The sequence below is a fragment of the Phyllostomus discolor genome, chromosome 15 (genome assembly GCF_004126475.2).
Source record: "Phyllostomus discolor isolate MPI-MPIP mPhyDis1 chromosome 15, mPhyDis1.pri.v3, whole genome shotgun sequence".
Taxonomy (NCBI): domain Eukaryota; kingdom Metazoa; phylum Chordata; class Mammalia; order Chiroptera; family Phyllostomidae; genus Phyllostomus; species Phyllostomus discolor.
This window is the reverse complement of record NC_040917.2, coordinates 4314211-4335046: the sequence shown is the minus strand read 5'-3', so window position 1 is coordinate 4335046 and position 20836 is coordinate 4314211. Positions and strand designations below refer to the sequence as shown.

The following is a 20836-nucleotide window of genomic DNA, read 5'->3' as shown; positions in this document are numbered from 1 at the left end:
ATGTTCTTACACCACACACAAGAATAAATTCAAAATGGATTAAATACTTAAATGTTAGACCCAAAACCATAAAAATCCTAGAAGAAAACATAGGCAATAAAATTTAGGACATTGCTTATAGCAATATTTTATCTGAAATATCTTAGGCAAGGGAAACAAAAGAAAAAATAAGCAAATGGGACTACATAAACTAAAAAGCTTTTGCACAGCAAAGGAAACAATCAACAAAATAAAAAGACAACCCACAGAATGGGGAAGATACTCTCTAATGATACATCTGACAAGGGGTTCATGTCCAAAGTTTATAAAGCTCTTATGGAAGCAACCTAAATGCCCAGTGCTGGAGTGTGCTTAATGACGTGGGCACATCGTATAGCAGAACACAGGCTGTCATTCGACAGCAGGTCACAACAGTGCTTTGTGACCTGGAATGTGCCCACAATATCATGGGGGATGGAAAGAAGAATATTTCAAAACATGAATTAAAAATGCATTTAGGTATATATTTGTGGAGTTATTTATTTATAAAAACTCCAGAGAAATACATAAATGTCTTACTAATTTAGGTAGAATGATTATGATTGATTTTAACATTTTCTCCTTTATACATTTTTGCAATACAATGTGTTCCCTTTAGGGAAGAAATTCCCTTTAAAATGTGCCTATCAAGTTTAGAGTGATTGCTGACAGGTGCACCCATCCTTACATAAACAAGCAGTGCGTGGTTCATGTAACCCAGCTCTTGCACTGGGATGGGGCGGGGCTGTCCAGGGAGGGAACAGTGCATCATCTTGGGTGATTGCTGAGAGGTGAGCATCCCTTCTAAGGAAGGGCCCAGGAGCCTTCCGCTTGGAGGATTCTCTTTTTTGTGTTCACTGCAAAGTGATTTGCAAAGTGAATGAATATCTTCTTTTTGTATTCTGCATTAGCCATTAGTCATTTTTTAAAAACAAGGAATTAACTTCATATCAATTCAGTGATCAGTTTTGGACCAGCTGCCGAGGCAGGGGTACTGGGGGCGGGGCTTCAATCAAGTTTCAGTCTTGATTACGGTGTCCTTGTGGCAGCACTTACGCAGAGTGCGACATTGGTGTCTCTCTTCAAACAGTGTTTTCCCAGCCTATAATAAATAAAGTGAAGCCGCAGCTCTTGAAGACTCATTTCTTGCCATTGATGGAGAAACTGAAGAAGAAGGCAGCCATGGTGGTTTCCGAGGAAGACCACCTGAAAGCCGAGGCCCGGGGGGACATGTCCGAGGCCGAACTTCTCATCCTGGACGAGTTCACCACGCTGGCCAGGGACCTGTACGCCTTCTACCCGCTCCTGATTCGATTTGTGGACAATAACAGGTATAGTGTCCAAAGTGGTTCATTTCTCCCATTCTGCCCTGAGCTTGCTGTGTGCTCGCGTCCTGAATATTCCTGGCTCCCTTCACTGACTGCTGAGTGATAGCGTGTTCACGACTCCATCAGTAATGTAACCAAATATTTCTAGACAAGTTTTTTCTCATGGAACATCTTAAGGTTGCCATCAGAAAATGCTTCTGGAGCAGTCCGTGTTTTGCAGGTAAACGTCGGCAGTCTGCCAGTCCAGTGTTCGAGTTCCTCTAAACGTGATGACGGGGACTTCGGCCCTGCCTGCTCTGAGGGGAGCTGTGGCCCTAAGTCCCTTGGTTTCAGACTCAACTTTGGGAGGGTCATTATTAATTTTTTAACTTTAGGTTTAACTGAGCAACCACTTCATTTATTTTGTGGTCCAGGGCGAAGTGGCTCAAAGAGCCCACCCCGGAGGCTGAGGACCTCTTCCGCATGGTGGCCGAAGTGTTCATCTACTGGTCAAAGTCCCACGTGAGTAGGACAGTGCGGCAGTGCCTGCTGTTTGGCTTATTAGCCAATTTTCCAGCTCCTTAGTGTTTGTCAAACTTGTCTGCTGGGTGGCACTTAACAGTGAGGGCAGAGAACAGGTTCCCTGGGGGGTTGGAGCCAATATAAACCATCATTTGAGTTTCGTCATTTGTCCTCACAGAATCAGAGGGAATTTTAATTACGCCCATACATGGTTACATTTGCCCTACGTCTCAGGTGATGTGGACACGGGTGCTGGTGCTGTGCTGCGTCCGGGGGTGCTCCAGCCTCGGTTTGAGAAACTGAGTTGTGTTTGCATAGGACAGATGGTGTCGCTGCCTTGAATTTCCTCTGTCATCACACACTTTCGATTCTGTAGGAATTTTGTTCTGCTCACGTGTTAGAGTAAAATAAAACTCCTGCTGGGAGTCTTTGTGGTAGAACTTACTAATTGCGTCTTTAGTGAGTTGCCGCTATTTTGTGTGTTGCAAGTAGAATGATCTGTTTTTAAATCTGAAAATGATTTTAATCTTGAGAAGAACTTCATAGTATTCTATAATTTTCACTAACTAGCAGAATATGGGTAAGTGAGCATTTATTTTTTTTGTCCCAAGTTATTTTAAAATCTGAGCAGTTTTGTATCAGTTGTAATGTTGTGGTACTTTGTAAATGGGAGTCTCCGAGGAAGTGAAAACAAACGCCACAATCTCAGTTTCATCCTCTGGGCTGTGTCCCTAGCATATTTAATCAGATTGTTATACAAATCAGAGTACTCTGAAAATGTACTATTTTCTAAAAATAAAATTTTTACACTTAATATTTAGTATACAAGAATTGTTTCCTACCTTGAGGAGTCTGTTAAGCTTAATACCAAAATGTGTATAGAAATGTATATTTAAAATCCCATCATATAGAAGTAATATGTGAAATAGTGGCTTTTTTTTAAGATTTTATTTAATTTTTTAAAAAGATTTTATTTATTTATTTTTAGAGGGAAGGGAGGGAGAAAGAGAGAGAGAGAGAGAGAGAAACATCAGTGTGTGGTTGCTGTGGGCCGTGGCCTGCAACCCAGGCATGTGCCCTGACTGGGAATCGAACCTGCGACACTTTGGTTTGCAGCTACGCCAGCCAGGGCGGCTTTTTTTAACATGTGAATTTTTGTTTCACGTGGACATTTATTTTCTGTGACATCACAAGAAATTATGTTCCTCTAAAAAGGAATGATTTCCTACCCTGAGTAAGGGGAGGCATTAGATCACTCAGGACCTTCTAAAGGAAGTTTGGGAATCCAGGGCCCAGGAGAAATCACTTAAGAAAACCAAAAGCTGCGTGTTTTTCCTGGAAGAACTGAGAATCTTCAACTTTATCAATCACAAAAGACCCAAAGAAACTTCTTTAAGTTTGTATGTAAGGCAAAATTTTGGAATAGTTTTGATTATTTATCATGATCAGTAGGTTTTTAAATGAATGTCTAGTGATACTTTCAAGAATAAAAAAATTTTGAACATGTGCTTTTAAATCTTATGGGTATATTTAAGCACAAACCTCTTAACATGTGACAGATACACACTTACCCACATATTTAAATGTGAGACTATGTGAGCAGCCATGTTGTTATTGAAGTGAAACCAGGGCACATAGCTGAATGAACATCACGGCTTACTCTTCTCACTGTGGTTCACAAAAAACAGTTGATCACTCACCACTCACTAACATATTTATTTAAATGCTCACTGTGGAACTTTTAATTTGGGTTTTCCTCATCTAATAAAGGAAGGCCTCTGGTTAGATTGGTGACCTCTCCTTACAACTCTGTGATTATTTCTGCTCTTGTTTTGTGTTTTCTCTACTTCCACTGCTCAAATACAGGGTCCGGTGGAAGTAGCGCCTGCCAGAATGTGGTTGGTAGGGGCATGATGTGAGTGTAATAATTTATAGTTTCAATTCGAACACCTCACCGAAAATGTCACATGGTGTGCTTGAGATATTGTTATGTTACAGAATTACATGCTTATGACTTTGTGATAGAAAGAAGGGGCGTTATCTGTGCCAGACCTGGTACGTCACGTTGCCAGTGTCCCTGTGTCCCTAGGTTGGCCGGGAAAGAAGGAGTGGTGTGGAATCTTAGACAGCAGGTGAACTCTCAGACCAGACGGACAGGTCCATCACAGCCACACGTGCCTGCGGGAGGCCCTGCCAACCCCCGCAGGCAGGATGTGCTTTCCCCAGCCCAGGCCGGCCTGTGTTTTTATTCCACCTGTGGTGGATGAGCATGTTATGTACCTTTTCTGACCCTTGGTTTTCCTGCCTTTGAAACATAGCATTTACATCAGGTTCCCAGAATTGTTGCCATTACCCAACCTTCACCGGATATTCAACAAATACTTGTCCCCTTTCTTGATAAGTCTTACATATCAAATCATATCAAATCAATATTCCCTCTGGGTCCTGTACCACCTCTGATCACACAGGCTTCTTATCTAGGAGACTTGAACTGAAATTTCTTTTGCAACTTTTCAGAATTTCAAGAGAGAAGAGCAGAATTTTGTCGTCCAGAATGAAATCAACAACATGTCTTTCCTGATTACCGACACCAAGTCAAAGATGTCAAAGGTATTTATTTATGCACTGTGTCACGGCACTAAAAATTATCTGAATGCAACTTTAATTGGTTGATTTTTTAAGGTTTTTTGAAGATTTATAAGTGGGATTTGATAGATTAGGTAATGTTTACTGAACACACAGTCTCAAGGGTGCCAGGGATTGGTTGATTCACATACAGTAACGGTTGTCAGGGAGGAAGTCTGTACTCACAGCTCCCTGGAAGCAGACAGTGTGGTGGGGCGTGCGGGGGAGCCCCAGGGTCAGTCAGGAGCTGGGGAGAGAGGAGAAACGTGTGTAAGAGCCTTTACTGTGGTGTCTGGGGCAAGGCCCAGGTGAGACGGGGTGAGCAGGTGCAGGATTGGTTGGTTTGAATCATTTCAGGGCTCTGGATCATAGGAGCTGACGCTGGCTGTCTGGCACCTGACCCTGGATCATTAGGACAGGTAGATCGGGCCCAGGCAGAGGAAGTGATTGCAGAAAATGGATGCTGGATTGGTAGGTTCATGTATAAAAGATGTGCTTGCAGGCCAGTAAGTTTCTAGCACTAGGAACTGTCTGCCGTTCCCTGGGAAGGGCAGATGAGGGTCAGCAAGGCCCCATGGTGTCAAAGTGTCAGAATAAAAAGCTTGCCAGATAGCCAGTCAGCACATTATACATACGACTGGTCAATGTCACATACAGTTGTCTCCCCTTATCTGCAGGGGTACCTTCCAAAACCCCCAGTGGATGCCTGAAACCGTGGACTGTGTCTGACCCTGTACAAACATACAATAAAGTTTCATTTATAAATTAGGTGCAGAAAAGATTAACCACAACAGTAATAAAATAGAACAGTTATAACAACGTACTATACTAAAAGTTATGTGAGGGTGGTCTCCCTCTCTCTCAAAATATCTTTTGAGTTGTTTATTTCTGGAATTTTCAATTTAATAGTTTTAGACCACAGTTGACTGCTGGGAACTGAGACTGTGGAAAGCAAACCACTGATGGGTGGGGGGGGAGTGGGCCCTGTGTTCATCAAGAGCAGATGTGTGTGCATCACATGTGCTGAGTACACAGCCCTTGAAATAGCAGCTGCAGGGTCGAAGAGGCACAGGGATCAGTCCTGGGTTCTCACCTAGCAGATGGGAAGCAGGCTTCTAGATTTGTGTTTTCTCTGTCATATGCGTTGGGAAAGGGAGGAACTTCCTATCAAAACACTTTAAAATGTATGTGTGGTTACTGAGTTGTCACTAAATAAGAAAATGAATATATTGCTTGGGTAACACAAAAAGTATGCCACCACATGGCCTACGACGTGCAGTCACGTGGCCTCTGGCCCATGAAGTCAGTCCCCGCCAACTCCACACATGATGGGAAATGAGCTGTGTGGGAGGGCCACCTGCCGAACCCCGAGGGACCAGTCAGTGGCGGCTTTGTGAGTGACCCCCCAGGACTGTACACTGGCCTCCCTCACTACCTCTAGTCTTATTTGGAGTTAGAAATGCCATATGTTTGACATCACACATGAACCAGATGCTGAAGCTTTGCACACTTTGGGCACTTGTCCTTGGCTTCATGGGACTGTGCCCTGAAACACCCATAAGAAAGGGCAACTTTCTGTCCTTGGGGCCAGCATTCTGAGCATCAAGCGGGGAGACGCCTCCGCCCCAGGAGAATGCTGCATGGATGGCACACATTTCACAGTGTTTGACCTGGAACCTGTTAGTGGCTTCCCGCACTGTGTCACTGCAGGCTGGAGGTGACAACGACCTGCAGAGAGGGCAGGAGAGGCCAGTGTTTCCTTTGGGAGGATGACATGGTGTCGTCATACTCGAGACGGATCATGGGTCTTGAGAGTGGACGTCGGTGGGTTCTACCCAAGTCCTCTGCCTCTGTCCCCCTTTGTGTCCAGTGCTGCTCACAGCATAGCTCCCACACGGCTCACCCTGGGAACTGTGCTGGAGCTCCGACCAGTGGTAGAACTTAAGTCCTGTTTTCAGGGGGAAAAGCAAAGTGATGGATAGGAGCCACTCCATTTTAATGTTTTGTCCCTAAATTTTCTCATTTTTACTCTATGACTGCTAACACTCTAAGACAAGATAGAAAGCAAATAATATTGATGAAAATTTTAGAAATTGGTGACTATGCTTTGCTTCCTTATTTTTTTTTTTTTTGGTTTTGCCAGCACATGTTCTTGAAATTTTATATTACATAAGTGCAATAACCTCTTTTCTCCCCAGAAATAATGTTTCTAGTTCACACAAGGAGTGAAACACGCTCATCTGTTGCATGGTTTTACTGAGGGAGTACACACGATTTATGTGACGATATATTGAAATATATAATTAACGCAACATAATAGATAAGCTGCATTACTGTAAGATAATTCCCTTGTTTCCTTGTTTATGGGAAAAACTTTCAACATCCTCTTGTGATGGATTTTCCAATATGGATTTGCCTTTTGGGCAGGCAAACTATTTGTATATTATACCCTCTTCCGCTTTTTTCTCAGTAGCCCAAAACTATTAAAATGGCATTTCTGTGAAAATGTCTTCAGTGTTTGAATTATTGTACAAAGACATTTGACATTCATGCAGAAGTGGATAGGGGACTATTATTTTAATTTTGACATTAGAACATACCCCTACATGAGAAGAAGACTCACTACCCAGTGAAAATCAGATCCTGACCTTTGAGGTGACCTTGTGGTTCGAACATAATCTTCAACGTAAGTGTGAGAGACCCCTGAGGGGGCATGGCTCTTTGCAGTTGTAAAGAGGTCACCCAGAGATAATCCCAAATATTCACCTAACACCGATTAGTGTGTTGTGTCTGTTTGCACCAGGTTGGGGTTAAGGCCCCGAGGAGACAAGCCTATGCACTCGCAGAAGGGTTTTATGACAGTGTTATGTATAATGTGGTATGTTAGCAAAACAGGCATTTGTCAAAACAAAAATGCACCATCTATCTTTAAATTTTTCTCAAATATTGAAAATTATAAGACATACAATATGTAAAATTACCATGGAATTTTCATTTATCCATAAGCTTCTCTAGAATTACAACGTGTTTTCCTTCTAAGATTCAATAGAAATGCACACCAGTGAATTGTAGGGACTTAGGAATCTGAGAGGAGGACTTAAAATGAGCAAAGTTGCTGAGAAGGAAAGAGAAAAAGAATTCTCAATAGGATTTCCGAACCCAGGAAGCAGCAGAGCATGCAGAAGATGAAAGCACAGTCAGGTTAGAAATGTTCACGGCTATGGGAGAAAGCAGACAGACCCTAACCCCGGTCCGGTTCTGCAGGCGGCGGTCTCCGACCAGGAGCGGAAGAAGATGAGGCGGAAGGGTGACCGCTACTCTGTGCAGACCTCGCTCATCGTGGCCGCCCTGAAGCGGCTGCTGCCCATCGGGCTGAACATCTGTGCGCCCGGGGACCAGGAGCTCATTGCCCTGGCCAAGAATCGGCTGAGTATGGTGCGTTCCCCGTTTGCGAGCAGGGCGTAGTCGCCTGGCTACAGACCCCGCTGTCTGCAGGCCACAGTCTCCCGGCTCTGAGCCAGGATCCACCCACACTCTGTGCTCTGTTACCTGTGCGGCTGCACTGGCCCTAGGACTCAGGCAAAACAAATGATCGCCTACTTTTTTTGGAGGCTGTTTTTACTTCTAAATTATATTACTCATCTTCAGGGTGCTTTCAGGAACCTCATGGGAAGTTACAAGTCACTGGTTGTGAAAAAACAGATTTCTATGAGCTCCTGTATACAATTTTTGATGAGCGGCGTATTCAGTTCAGGAAGGGCCACTTTTCAGGGTTGGGACCAGAACGTGTTGTGCCGCTCGTGCTGAGCTACGGCGTTGACCTTCCAGCCAGCGGCTCTTCTTCACAAGCGTGGAGATTTAAGTTCCCAGGGTTTCCCTGTGGCCTGTTTTTTTATCTTCATGGTTAAGCTTATGAGGGTACAGTTTTTGAAAAACACACATGGGACAGCTGTGCTACACTCACGGTGATTGGAGGCCGTACTCCCCTGCCCTGGGGCCTCTGCAGCGCCCTCTGTGTATCTGAGCCCAGGTAGTGAGCGCAGGCTGGCGGGTGGTGTCTGACAGCTGATTCGCAGGGCTGCGCCTTAGCACTGCCCGTGAGCTGTGTTTTAAGTGCTAAATCACTCTGTGGGTATTTCGAGGAGGGGCAGGCTTCCGTTTGAAGTCCAGGGAGCATGCTTCTTCCTGTCCCACCCCTGTTGTGAACTGGAGATGCAGTTCCGTTGAGTCTTAATGCACTTGCTGTGGAGTTCGAGCGGGTCGTTTCACGGCACTGCGGTGGCAGGAAAGTATCTGAAAGAGACCAGAAAATTAGCCGCACGCATCCAAATCCTGTGAAGATGTCGTTGAGACATGCACTGTTTTAAAAGGGGTGCGCGAGATTTCTGTTGACTTGTAACAGGTGACGCTTCATGGGAATCCCAGGTAACATTTCTGTCTTGACAGAAAGACACCGAGGATGAAGTCCGAGATATAATCCGCAGTAACATTCACTTACAAGGCAAGGTAAGCCCCATTCATGCTAAAGCGCATTTAGCATCTGTGCCATGGTTAGCCTCTCTTTACAATAGTATTCTAAATAATGCTAATTTAGCAATTAAGACAATGAAAATATATTATTTTAATCAGTAGTATCCTACTTGAAAATCCTTTTGTATTATAAACCCTCAAGGCAACAAGTGTGTTTATAAAGCAGCTCATCAGAGATTTCCAAACCTCGAAAACAATGTCATTAGTTGACATACAGGTTGGAAATGTCCTTCATCTGCTTGAGTTTGAGGACCTGTAAGAGATGGAGACGTGTGTCCACAAGAATTTGAGATTTCACACCTAGGGCTCAGAAACTAGATACATGCGCTGTATTTAAGAGCTGGTTGTACTCAGAAGGTGTTAAAAACTGCTGTAACAGGGGTAACTGAGTTACCTAGAAAAGGGAGCGTCCATTTAGAAGAAACCATGAATGGGGATCACTGTGACACCATTTTTTAACATGGGTAAAAAACAGAAATGCTGGAAGTGGGTTTTGTACTCAAGTAAGCATGGACTGTTACTTGGAAATGTTTTGATGCCAGAGGGTAAGTTATTCCTGTGTTCAGAGAACCTGTTGCGTAAGGAGTCTAGCAGTTCATCACGTTCAGTCCGCTGTTTGCTTGCGTGCGTGTGTCCTTTCTGAGGAGTCCTCCTCATTATGAGAGTGCCAGCTGTCGTCAAGTAGTGACTACAGTATAATGTGTGTCTTTCTGGGCATTAAATATTTCTTTCCAAAGGTTCAAATCATATTGTTTTGCTCTTAACAATTTGGAATATAATATGAGAAAGGTGAGACAAACCATTACAATATTCACAACCACATATACTTATTGGGAGACACTTCTGTATGCACCTGGGTGTGTGTTGAGTCACACACTTAGTGAGAACCCTCCCAGGGAAGATTAATTCCCACCAGATCACGCTCTCTTTCCAGTTAGCAAAAGAGTTTAAACATTTGAAAAATGTTCATGAAGCCTCCAGCTGAAGCTCAAGGGAAGAGTTTATGTCACACATGGTGTTAGAGGACATCACGTTCCCCCGAAAGGTGGTCAGGATCCCTGGGGACTTGAGGCCACACTGTGAGGACCGTTGTCTAGGACGAGCACTGCTGGGTGGTTGTGCCCCGGGTATATGCCACTTTCAGGACACGGTCCCATCCAAAGGTTACATTCAGACTCACAGAAGGGAGCCGTTCCATTACATTCTAGAGGTCATGGGTAGCAATTCTTCAGATAGTCTGTGCTGAGCACTGGGGAGCCAGGAAGAAAGGAGAACAGGAAAGGAACCACATTTGTCATTAACAGTTCTCCTGATGAATGAGAGTGGACTGTGACGAGGTAATGCACTCACATTATTCCCAACACTTCATTCTATGCTTTTTGACACTGGGGGTCAGCACACGTTTAGGGGACATGCAGACTTGTAAAAAATGAAGCTTTTTTCCCTAGCTCCTTCCTGAATACATTGTCTTGAAACTGTAGAAATGGTAGCTATCAACAACAGTAAAAAAGTGATAAAAAAGAACAATGAAAAATGATAAGAAAAAAAAGAAATGGTAGTTCTGGGGACAGGGGAAGTAATTTTATATTAGAATAAAGATTGTACTTATTTTGCCACATAAAAAGTAAGGATGCATACTAAAATCCAGACAAACCAAATACAGTCCTCAGATGAAAGCACTGTGTGGAGAAAAAGCACTTTGTTTTTCCATAGGACAAATGGCGTTTATGAGTCATCCAGGGCATGAAGCTCCACCTCTGCATTTGCCTCCACATGGAAGTAATTTCTGACATTTCAGATTAGGCTTTCCTAGGAAGATTGGCGAGGACCCGATGTTGTCCGTCCACCTCTGTTCTTGCGCCTCGGTCCCTCGTTTTTAATGGAGACGTTAAAGGGAGGAGACCTAGGGGTTGCTTTGCTGTTCTACTGGTGGAGTTTGTCTGTGTTATTTTTTGGGGCAATGTGCTTCATCCCTGTGGAGACACTTGTCATTGGTTCTGTGATTCCTGATCTTCGTTAGAGATATACGGGATTCAGTTATGCCTTTCACATAGAAAACTTGACGGTGTTAGGAAGAAGAATGGGTAGACTCCTTCACTGTAACAATATGATTGTGTAGCTCTCCATTGATTACATTAATTGATACTTTGTTTCAGCGAGACTAAGCTCCCTTGTCCCTGCATTTATAGGTAATTGTGACCCTATGGCACTGTCTGTGAAAGTGAATATGTACATCTCTTGGGGTTTCACTGGGAAAGGAAGAGAGAGAGATGAAAGGGCTTTGCTTTTTGCTTTTCCTGAATATTTCCAAGTCATCCTTAAATCGTAGTTGAAACTTCACTAGTTTAGGGAAATCTTCCCAGCCCCCAGCAGATCAGATTGAGCCTCGCGATGCCCTGCATTTCTTTGCAGTAGCCCTTACGCTAGTTGTAAGCCTTTGTTTGATGTCTGTCTTCACACTAGAGATGAATTTCCTGAGGACAAGTTTCTTTCCTGTCTCGATCTCCGGACAGCGTTCGGTGTGGTGCAGTGTTCAAATGTAGTTGTAGATCTTCCCGTTTCCACTGCAGCCTTGCATTTCTGAACCTTTGCCTTTGCTCTGCAGCTGGAGGACCCTGCCATTAGGTGGCAAATGGCCCTTTACAAAGACTTACCCAACAGGACTGAAGACAGTTCAGATCCCGAGAAGACAGTGGAGAGAGTCCTGGACATAGCCAACGTGCTCTTCCACCTCGAACAGGTGAGATTCTGTGTTCATTCAGTTGTATTTACCTAATTCACGCACAAACATTTTTTTAAAAAGGCATGTCAAATTGTTAACCATGGGCCAAAAAATTACATGTTCAGCATATTCATTGTAAAGAATATATGACTCAGGAGTAGTTAATATTTAATATGTACAATTTCTAAACTTACATTTTGTAGCAATATATGGACAGTGTATTTAGGGAGATCAAGGCCTTTGTTTAATTATTTTATTCAAAATATCTCAAAAATTATGCAGATAATTAGGATTATATACTTAATTTTATGTCATTCCACCAAAAATTTCAGGAATTCCACATGATTTCAGATGCTCTGTGCTTTTTCATCTTTATCACCACTCAAAAAAACATTGACCTACTGTCTTTCACTGGCTTGATATTTGAAATTTCTGTCTCATGTTTAAGTTTTTCCTTTCATTAGAGATATTTTTGAGCTAGATCAATTTTTCCAAGATCAGCAGTAAATTCCATTTAAAGAACAATGCATTGTTATTAAAACCATGTAAGAATAATGTTTTTACATAATTTTTAGTTGCACCCTGTTTTAAACTATAAAGCTCACTGTGTGTTAGAGTTTCCTATTCATTATCTTTGCTCAAGAATCCCCAAACCAACACTATTTGAAACGTTATCAGTCAGCGGGTTATATTTTTATATAAGGGACCCTGTGGTGGAAGTAAAATATCTGCAACACAGAGATAGTCTCTATTTAATTCTCACGAGTCCTATTCTGAAAAACAACACAGTGAACCAACAGCGCCCTCTGTCACTGGGCCTCCAAGACAGTGCCTGCCTGACACGGCTTATAAATAGCAAAACGCCCTGTGGTCACAGGAGTTGCGTCACCCAAATGCTTGGCAGAACACAGCAGCTTTGCAGTGGTGCACACTTTTCTTTGATTCCTGACACACACTGTCAATGACCTCCTGTCCCTGTCCTGGCCAGTTAAGTAGCCCAGTGCCATATGCTATGTCACTGTACTTGGCGAGAGGGAACTCGGGCTTGATGCCATACTGCAACTGATGTGTTTCATCTAAGTTACACAGTAATATGAGTAATGTAATGTACTGTAAAAATATAGGAGATTTCACATTTCCCTGTCTCCATAATATTGTCATGGAACATCAAATAAATACAGATTATCATCCATCAGCAGACGACAGGATCTGAGGCAATGGAATTTGAAGTATACATAGAGTCTGAGTTGTATTTCCAGAGTTATGTGCATATTTAGGAAGATTGTTAAATTTCATTAAATGGCTGCTAGAGGACCCTTTCTGGTATCATTGCTGTATCATATGTTTTTAATTCTTCCTGGTTTCCATGAACATAGCTGGGGTTGCTTGAATGAATTTTAGATACATTAAATGAAGCATATTGAAATCTAATTATTTTATTTGGATATTATATTTTCATAAATATATACAATCATAATGAACAATGCCATCTGCAAAGCAGTAACATTCTTTTCATTGAGCATCCATTCATTCCCTGAGTGTGCTCCCTTCGAGGATGCAGCCCCATGGGAGGGTGCAGCCCCATCCAAGGGCACAGCTTCATGGTGGCATCACGCTCACCAGGCACTGGGACTGAACTCGGTCCCTGTACTCAGGTCGCTGGAGCTCTAGACGAGGGTGAGGACACCTGAGCAGATGTGTGTGTGATGAGATAGCTTGCTTGGGCACAATGTGCTGAAGAGGGTACAATGCCCTGGGCTTGATCTAGTTGTGGAGTAGGTGATCCCTGTGTAAATCTTAAAGGAGAAGTAGGAATTATCTGGAGAAGCTAAGGCAGTCAGGTTTTAGTCAACAGCAAGTGTCATTCACATGTTAAGGACAGAAGTAAAAAGAAATAATCAACTATCAAAAGATCGGAGAGAGTAGGAGATACCTGTCTGAAGAATTCATGCCTTTAATCCCTCTAATGTTAACTTGTAACTCAGTTTTCAAGTAATACTTCACTTGCTAAACTCAGTGCAAGAACAGTGGATGCACAGGAAATACTTGGTTTAATTTATCTCCAGCATCAGCTGCCTTTGCGAATGTGGATTTTGTATTGTACACCTGGTAATTCTACTTATGAAGGTCAGCTGTCTCCATGGAACTTCCTAATGCTCAATCTCCAGCCAGGCTCATTGGCACAGCCAGGCATTCTGTCTGTCTTTGGATCACAGACTCTACTGATACCCAGTTACTTAATATATAGGCATACTCACTATTTAAGATCTTTTCTTGTGCAATAAAATGCTGTGCCAAGTGGTAAATTTAATGATGAAAGAGACCTTTTCTACCATGTTCACTGTTGTATCTTGTTTTTTTAAAATATATTTTTGTAACTTTGTAAAATATATTTTTATTGATTGATTGGGGGGGCGAGAGAGAGAGAGAGAGAAATATCAATTTGTTACGCCACTCATTGATAGATTCATTGATTGATTCTTCTATGTGCCCTGACTGGGGATCAAACTCACAACACTGGCATATCAGGACAGTGCTCTAATCAACTGAGCTACCTGGATGGGGCTACTACTTTATCTCCTATGTCGAGGCTCTTGAATCGTGTTAGGTGACTGTCAGCTATGCTAGTAGAATGCCATATTCTAATAAAAGCTACCATTTACAGTCTTAGATCTCAAATTGGAGTTTTAAGTTGATATGTGTTGGGTCTATTTGAACAACACTGCCATTGGTTCTGCTTTCTGTTAAGTCTCTGCAGTGTCTTGTTTCACTTGGCACAGTCATTGAGGAAAGAACTGAAGTGGATAGTTGTCAAAAAGTGTTAACTGGTCCAGTGGAGGGAAGAGGGTCACAGAAGCAAGTGTCAACTTAAGTTGCTTTCTTAAAATTTCTAAACCACTCGAGTCCAAACACTTTTAAGATTTTCCTCAAGCATTGTTACAGTCATGTTTTGACCCATTACTGCAAAGGATAATAAATTTAGTTTTATTTTTTTAGCTAACCTGACATTTTTATTTCTTCCAGAAATCTACGTGTGTGCGTTGGAGATATTACAGTCTGGGAAGTAAAGTGCTAAATTGCCTAGAGATTACTAATTAATTTAGAATTAAATGTTGGGACTTTCTCTCTAATACTTTTAATTAATCTCTTTTTTCTCTTGGAGTTCCAAACACCATTAGCTAAATAAATAGCTTGCTTGCATCATTTACTCATTTGTCCCTAACAAAATAGTTAAATATTTTAACATGTTTGCAAAATTACGTCCTTTTACTCATTCCTAGTAATGTGTTCATGAAGCCTGGTCATCTTAGTGTCACCCTATATATTAAGAAACAATAGAGTTTTTATTAGACTTTTCTTTAAGTGCTTCTATGTATAATACTGCTGTAACTCTTATGATAAAATTAGTTAAAATGGGTACATAAATAAAAATGGGTTAATTTTTTGTATAGATAGAAAATGTTTTAGAGCCATAACCAAATTCTGAAAAGGATGCAAACTGATTTTTTTATAGAGTGGTTTTATATTTCTTCCATCTTAGAGATGACATTGCTTCTAGTACACACTATTGGGAAAGTATATTTTTGCTAAGAAAAATGTGTAACATTTTAAACTATTGCAAATTTAGCATTAGGTAACTCTCAGGACATGGGCTTTCCCATAATTTTAAGGTGCTTTTGGACTTTAAATTGCAAAAGTTTTTAGCTAACAGGCATAGCTGTTCAATACAGCTTGTTGCGGCGAGCTTGGGGTTGACGCGCCTGTCCGTCTCCCCTGCAGGTGGAGCACCCCCAGCGCTCTAAGAAGGCTGTCTGGCACAAGCTGCTCTCCAAGCAGAGGAAGAGGGCGGTGGTGGCCTGCTTCCGGATGGCTCCTCTCTACAACCTGCCAAGGTCAGAGCTGTTTAATGCTTATGACAGGTTGAAGTTATGTTTCCAAACAAGCAGTGGGGTCTAGCCCCTACCTTGACGTGAATACCGTAGTGCAAGAGGACGACAGAGGAGACGTGTTGGCTCCTGTGCGTAATGACGGACTTTGTCTTCCTTGGTTGGTTATTCTCAGAGAACTGTGGTCTCTGATGTGATGTTCAGTGACATTTACACTCAGAAGCTGCTTGTCTGCCTGGCTCAGATTTGCGAGTCTTTAGACTTTTGTCCAGTTTCATACCCTCAGTACCCAGAACGCTGACACTCAGTAAGTGAATGAACAAATGAATGAATGATATAAAGCAGGGACTTAAAAAACAACAAACATCACACCTTCCTATCACCAAGACCACCAGCCTCTTCTCTTGGCCATCTCCTCACATGGAGTATAAAACCATGAGCTGCTTCCAAATTCGCTGCCTCAGCAGCGGTGTCACCAGTTAGTCACATGGGACAGTCTTCTCCGGTGACTCCCATGGGACTCCAGAGGTCCCATCATGGTTTCTCTGAACTGGTCACCTCGCACTTCCGTTTGTGGCCACCTCCTCACGCACCTGCTTGCCACCTCCTCTCAGGTTGGTAGCAGCGGTGCTGACCTGGCTTCTATGCTGTCACAGAGTCTGCTGTCCCGCCCTTTCTGATGTGCCATTTCCAAAATGGTGTCCCTTATTCCAGTGCTTCTCGAACTCGGTGCTTGTAGCGAATACGCTAATCTACCTGTGAGAAGTAGCCGGGCCTCTGCTACCGAGTCGGGGTTTCTGCCAGGGCTCCACGGGGCATTGTTTGCAGTCCACACTGTGGTTCTTACACACGTGAGGTCGGGCCCGCCCTCTGCACCCCTCTCTCCAGTACAAGAGTTTATACTGGTCCCCAGGGGCCGTTTCCTCTGCCTCCTCTCCAGGGCCCTTTGTAACCCTTGACTGCACGCCCCAGGGCTCTGTGGCCTGCTGCTCCCTGTCCTGCTGCAGCACCGCCTCATCCTCGACTTCTGAGATTCTCGTGGGATTCCCTTGTTTTATCCGTTCTTACTCTCTTTTTTCTGTTGGAGTCTTGTCTATTTCTCTTCATAACTTCATGATGAGTTTATGGATCTTCCCAGTCTGTGCTGTTTCTTGGGCCTGTTTCTCATGGCTGTTCTAGGACGGAACCTGTGGGTGTGTGCTCGCCCCGGCCCACCTGATTTGTGACCCTTGGGCCTGGTGCCTGACCATAGCTCAAGTACCGAGGAGTTCCTCTCCTCAGAGTTTTTACGTTGTTTACTCAGAGCCACTTTTTTTCATAATAGCTACCATTTGATGAGCATCTATCCAGTCTGCTTTGTATTTTTTATCTCATTTTGAGTCCCACAAAACAGAAGTAGATATGAGGTTATCCTTGGTTTATGAACTAGAAAAATGAAAGTTGGCAAAGTGAGATAACTTGACTAATGTTACGAAGCTTGGAAGTGGCGAAGCCAGGATTCAGGTCCAAAGTCAGTGTGTCATTTCAGAAGCCTTGCCCTGTCCCCTCCAAACAGTGCCTCTCCAGTCAGTTGCAGAGAGTTTATTTCTATTTTAGTGCACAGAGGTTTAGTGATAAAATACTACGTAATATCTTTTTAATTTATTTGAAAAAACAACACTGTGTTTGAAATTGTGCTCATCTTTTAGGCATCGGGCCGTCAATCTCTTCCTTCAGGGATATGAAAAGTCCTGGATTGAAACAGAAGAACATTACTTTGAAGATAAACTGATAGAAGATTTAGCAGTATGTCTTTAATGGGCTTTAAAGTGAAAGGGTTTGGGGCCTAATGGTGTGAGCAGTTATCATGTGACACTGTAGAGAAAACCTCATTGCACATAGAGGTTTTAGGAAACTTTATTCTTGATTGTTGACACATTCAGTGTTTAGGGGAGAATTTAAAATTTAAGATGAATTATTGATTAAACTTTGATTCTGTTATTCTTTTGAGGTCATCCCCAAAGCACCTTTAAACACCTCAGAACCAGGATAAAACTATAATGGCAGAACCAAAATGAAATTAGTCACGAAAAATAAGTTGAAGGTTGATGAAAGCAAATGAAAAGCAGCTGTCATGTAAAACTAGGCAGAGCTGGACATGGCAGGCTGGCACAAGCAGGACAGGGATCACGCAGGTGTCAGGGAGAGCGAGGAGGGTGTCACCGGGCACAATAGTGAGCTGGCACTTGGGGACCACTGCCTTAATCCTATCTGTGTTGGTGGGAATGCAGACTGGAGCAGCCACTGTGGAAAGCAGTATGGAGATACCTCAGAAAATTAATAGTGAAACTGCCTTATGGCTCAGTTATTCTCTTTCTCAGAATTTATCTAAAGAATCCCAAAATGCTAATTTAAATAGTATGTATGCACCTCGATGTATATTGCCACATTATTTACAGTTGCCAAGATTTGGAAGCAGCTCAGGTGTCCATCTGTAGATGAGTGGGTAAAACAGCTATGGGACATTTATACAAAGGAACTCTATTTGGCTGTAAAAAAGAAGAAAATTTCACCCTTTGTGGCAGTATGGATGGACCTGGAGAACATTATGCTGAGTGAAATAAGCCAGACAGAGAAAGACATGTACCATATGATTTCACTCATACATGGAATCTAAAGAACACATTGAACTAACAGCAAAACAGAGACAGGCTCACAGATAGGGAGCAGACCAACAGCTCTGGGAGGGAGGGGTTGGGGCTGGAGGGATCAAGCCAAAAAGAAAAAGAGCTTGTGGACACAGACAATGGTGTGGTGATTGTTGGGAGGAGGGGTGTGGGTGGAGGTAGAAGAGTGTATAAGAGAAATAAATAGTAATGGAAAAAATACAATAAAAAACAATTAATAAAACCAATGGTAGAATATTGGATTTATGGTAGAAATTTACCCAGTTCCTGCAACACTGAACCTTAAAGTCAGGAAAGAGCATCATTTATGTACAGAGTCACTACAATATGAATAAGTTAATCAATATATTAAATTCATTGTCACTCAACAAAAAGTCAGGATTAATTAATTCTACCATCGGTAAAAATGCTTCATAATTTTCCTCATGGTGAAAGTTCTATCCAGTAGTACAAACTTATTTTTTAAGTCTTAAAAGTAACTGAAAATGGAAAAGAAGTAACCAACATGTACTGACACACATACTCACATACGGAATTACATGCACATGTGTACTCACAATCACATGCTCATACATGTACACATGGGCACACACAAACATGAGAAAACTCAGTCACATGCATGCACATATTTACATGCACACATACCCAAACACGCTCACACAGACATTGCACACCCACAGCCTAGCACACATATGCACGCTCACATGTCCTCACACACACACTCACAAGCACACTGCCACAGCAGAAGAGGGGGCTTTCCTTTTCCTCTTCATTTGTAGCCTTCCCATTTCTCCCGGATTCGACGGGACATTTCACTGAAATGTGAATTTCATGAATTTGACCTTGTAGAAGCCTGGAGCAGACCCCCCAGAGGAAGATGAAGGCCCAAAGAGAGTGGACCCTCTGCATCAGCTGATCCTCCTGTTCAGTCGCACGGCCCTAACGGAGAAGTGGTATGGTCGGGAGGAGGGTCCGTGCGAGACGCAGGGAGAGGAACGAGGTGCTGTGTTGGGAGTCTGTGTCCCGTCTTCCTGTTTCTGTTTCATCGGGTCTGGTTAGGAGAGAGCCTTGTCCAGAAATAGGACCGGTCCCATTACACCTGTGGGCCAGCGTTCATTCAGTTTCAGGCTTCAATACCTACTCTAGTTGTTCTTGACAGTTTGTAATTCGCTGACCACTTGCTTCTGAATCTTCTTACAAAATGATTTTTTTGTTTATCACAAGCAGCCTTTATAAACAAAACAGAGAGCTCAAAGCAAATGTTAGCACCAAACCTGTGTAGAGAACCAGTAGTGACAAAGGGCTGGTGCCAGCACAGCGCAGGAGGTCTTAAGAACCCTGGGGGAGGGGCATCTTCTCAAGGGGAGGTCTCTGTGAGGCCTGTTTTAGGGCCTCCTCCCTTTTCCTGGCTTCTGCAGTCTTGTTCGTGTGACTCCCCCAAAGCCACAAAGGCCAGACCTCTGTGGATTACATGAGAAACACACCCAGGCCAGCAACCAAAATGTGCCCCGCTGCCGCTCCTGCAGGCCCCTGCCAGACGGGCTCTTAGACGAGAGGTTTCCGAGGCCAAAACCTGTATCTGCTTCCTCCCTGGGAGGCTTCCCTCACTCTCTGCAGGAGCGGGAGATGATTGGTTCCCAGCCCATGTGCATAGAGGCTTCCCAGAGTCCTCAGCAGACGTTCGGCCTCAGCAAGGCCACGCCATGAGCATTTCTCCCTCTGACCGAAGCGACCTCTACTTCTCTCGCAATTTCTCTATCCCTCCCTTATTACCTCCTAGCTAATGAGGCATCTCATCCCTAAGTGTAGAGCCACTGTCCCTGCCATCGCCAGGTAATGAGCTCTTTCTTGTAAATGGATCTTTCTGATGGCTGGAGTTTAAGACTGCAAAAATAACTTTGCAGTGAGTTTTTTCTGATAGAAACCTTTCTTTATAAATTAACAGTTTCCATACTTCTTAAAAAGAGGATAATAAACATTTAAACTTTTCTTAATTTTAAGGAATTGTTATGATGATTTTTTATAGCACAATAACATGGGGAGTCTTTCCATCAAATGTCACTTCTGTCAAGAGCCCCTGCCTCCTTTAAACTTGCTTGTTCCAAGTTTTGTAGTTTCCAGAAAATGAAAGTTACTGCATTTATGTGTAAATCATTACTGTGTCTCTTCCAGAAGGTAAGGTGGGCCACTGTTTGAGGTCTGAGATCATTACTCTGCCTAAGTTTTGTGTTTGTTTCATTAAAAAAATGTATACTTGTTGAAGAATACAGGGTGTTTTACGTGATGGTGATTGATGAGCCTTCTACTTAAAAACAATGTTTTTTTTCTTGTTTTTCATAGCAAACTGGAGGAAGATTTTTTATACATGGCTTATGCAGATATTATGGCAAAGGTAAATAAACATCAGTCTTCATTTTAAAGTTCAATGAAGTACAGTTACTTTATCTGACAGAGGGTGAGAATGTATATATTTCTGGAATGAAATAAAATGCCCTAGACCTTAGGCACTGAGTGAAGTCACAAATGTGGAGTGATGTTCACGTCACATTGGCATTAAGT

General features: G+C 42.8%; 1 protein-coding gene across 1 annotated transcript in view; it reads left to right on the top strand.

Annotated features, from left to right (window-relative positions):
* The window catches only part of RYR2 (ryanodine receptor 2), a 533272-nt gene that overhangs the window by 426284 nt on the left and 86152 nt on the right, over positions 1-20836 (top strand). The window contains 10 exon segments of the mRNA XM_036016051.1: positions 1109-1349; positions 1760-1847; positions 4365-4457; positions 7737-7907; positions 8919-8978; positions 11608-11742; positions 15505-15617; positions 17300-17396; positions 19127-19230; positions 20618-20669. Coding sequence (XP_035871944.1) covers positions 1109-1349; positions 1760-1847; positions 4365-4457; positions 7737-7907; positions 8919-8978; positions 11608-11742; positions 15505-15617; positions 17300-17396; positions 19127-19230; positions 20618-20669 — 1154 coding nt within the window.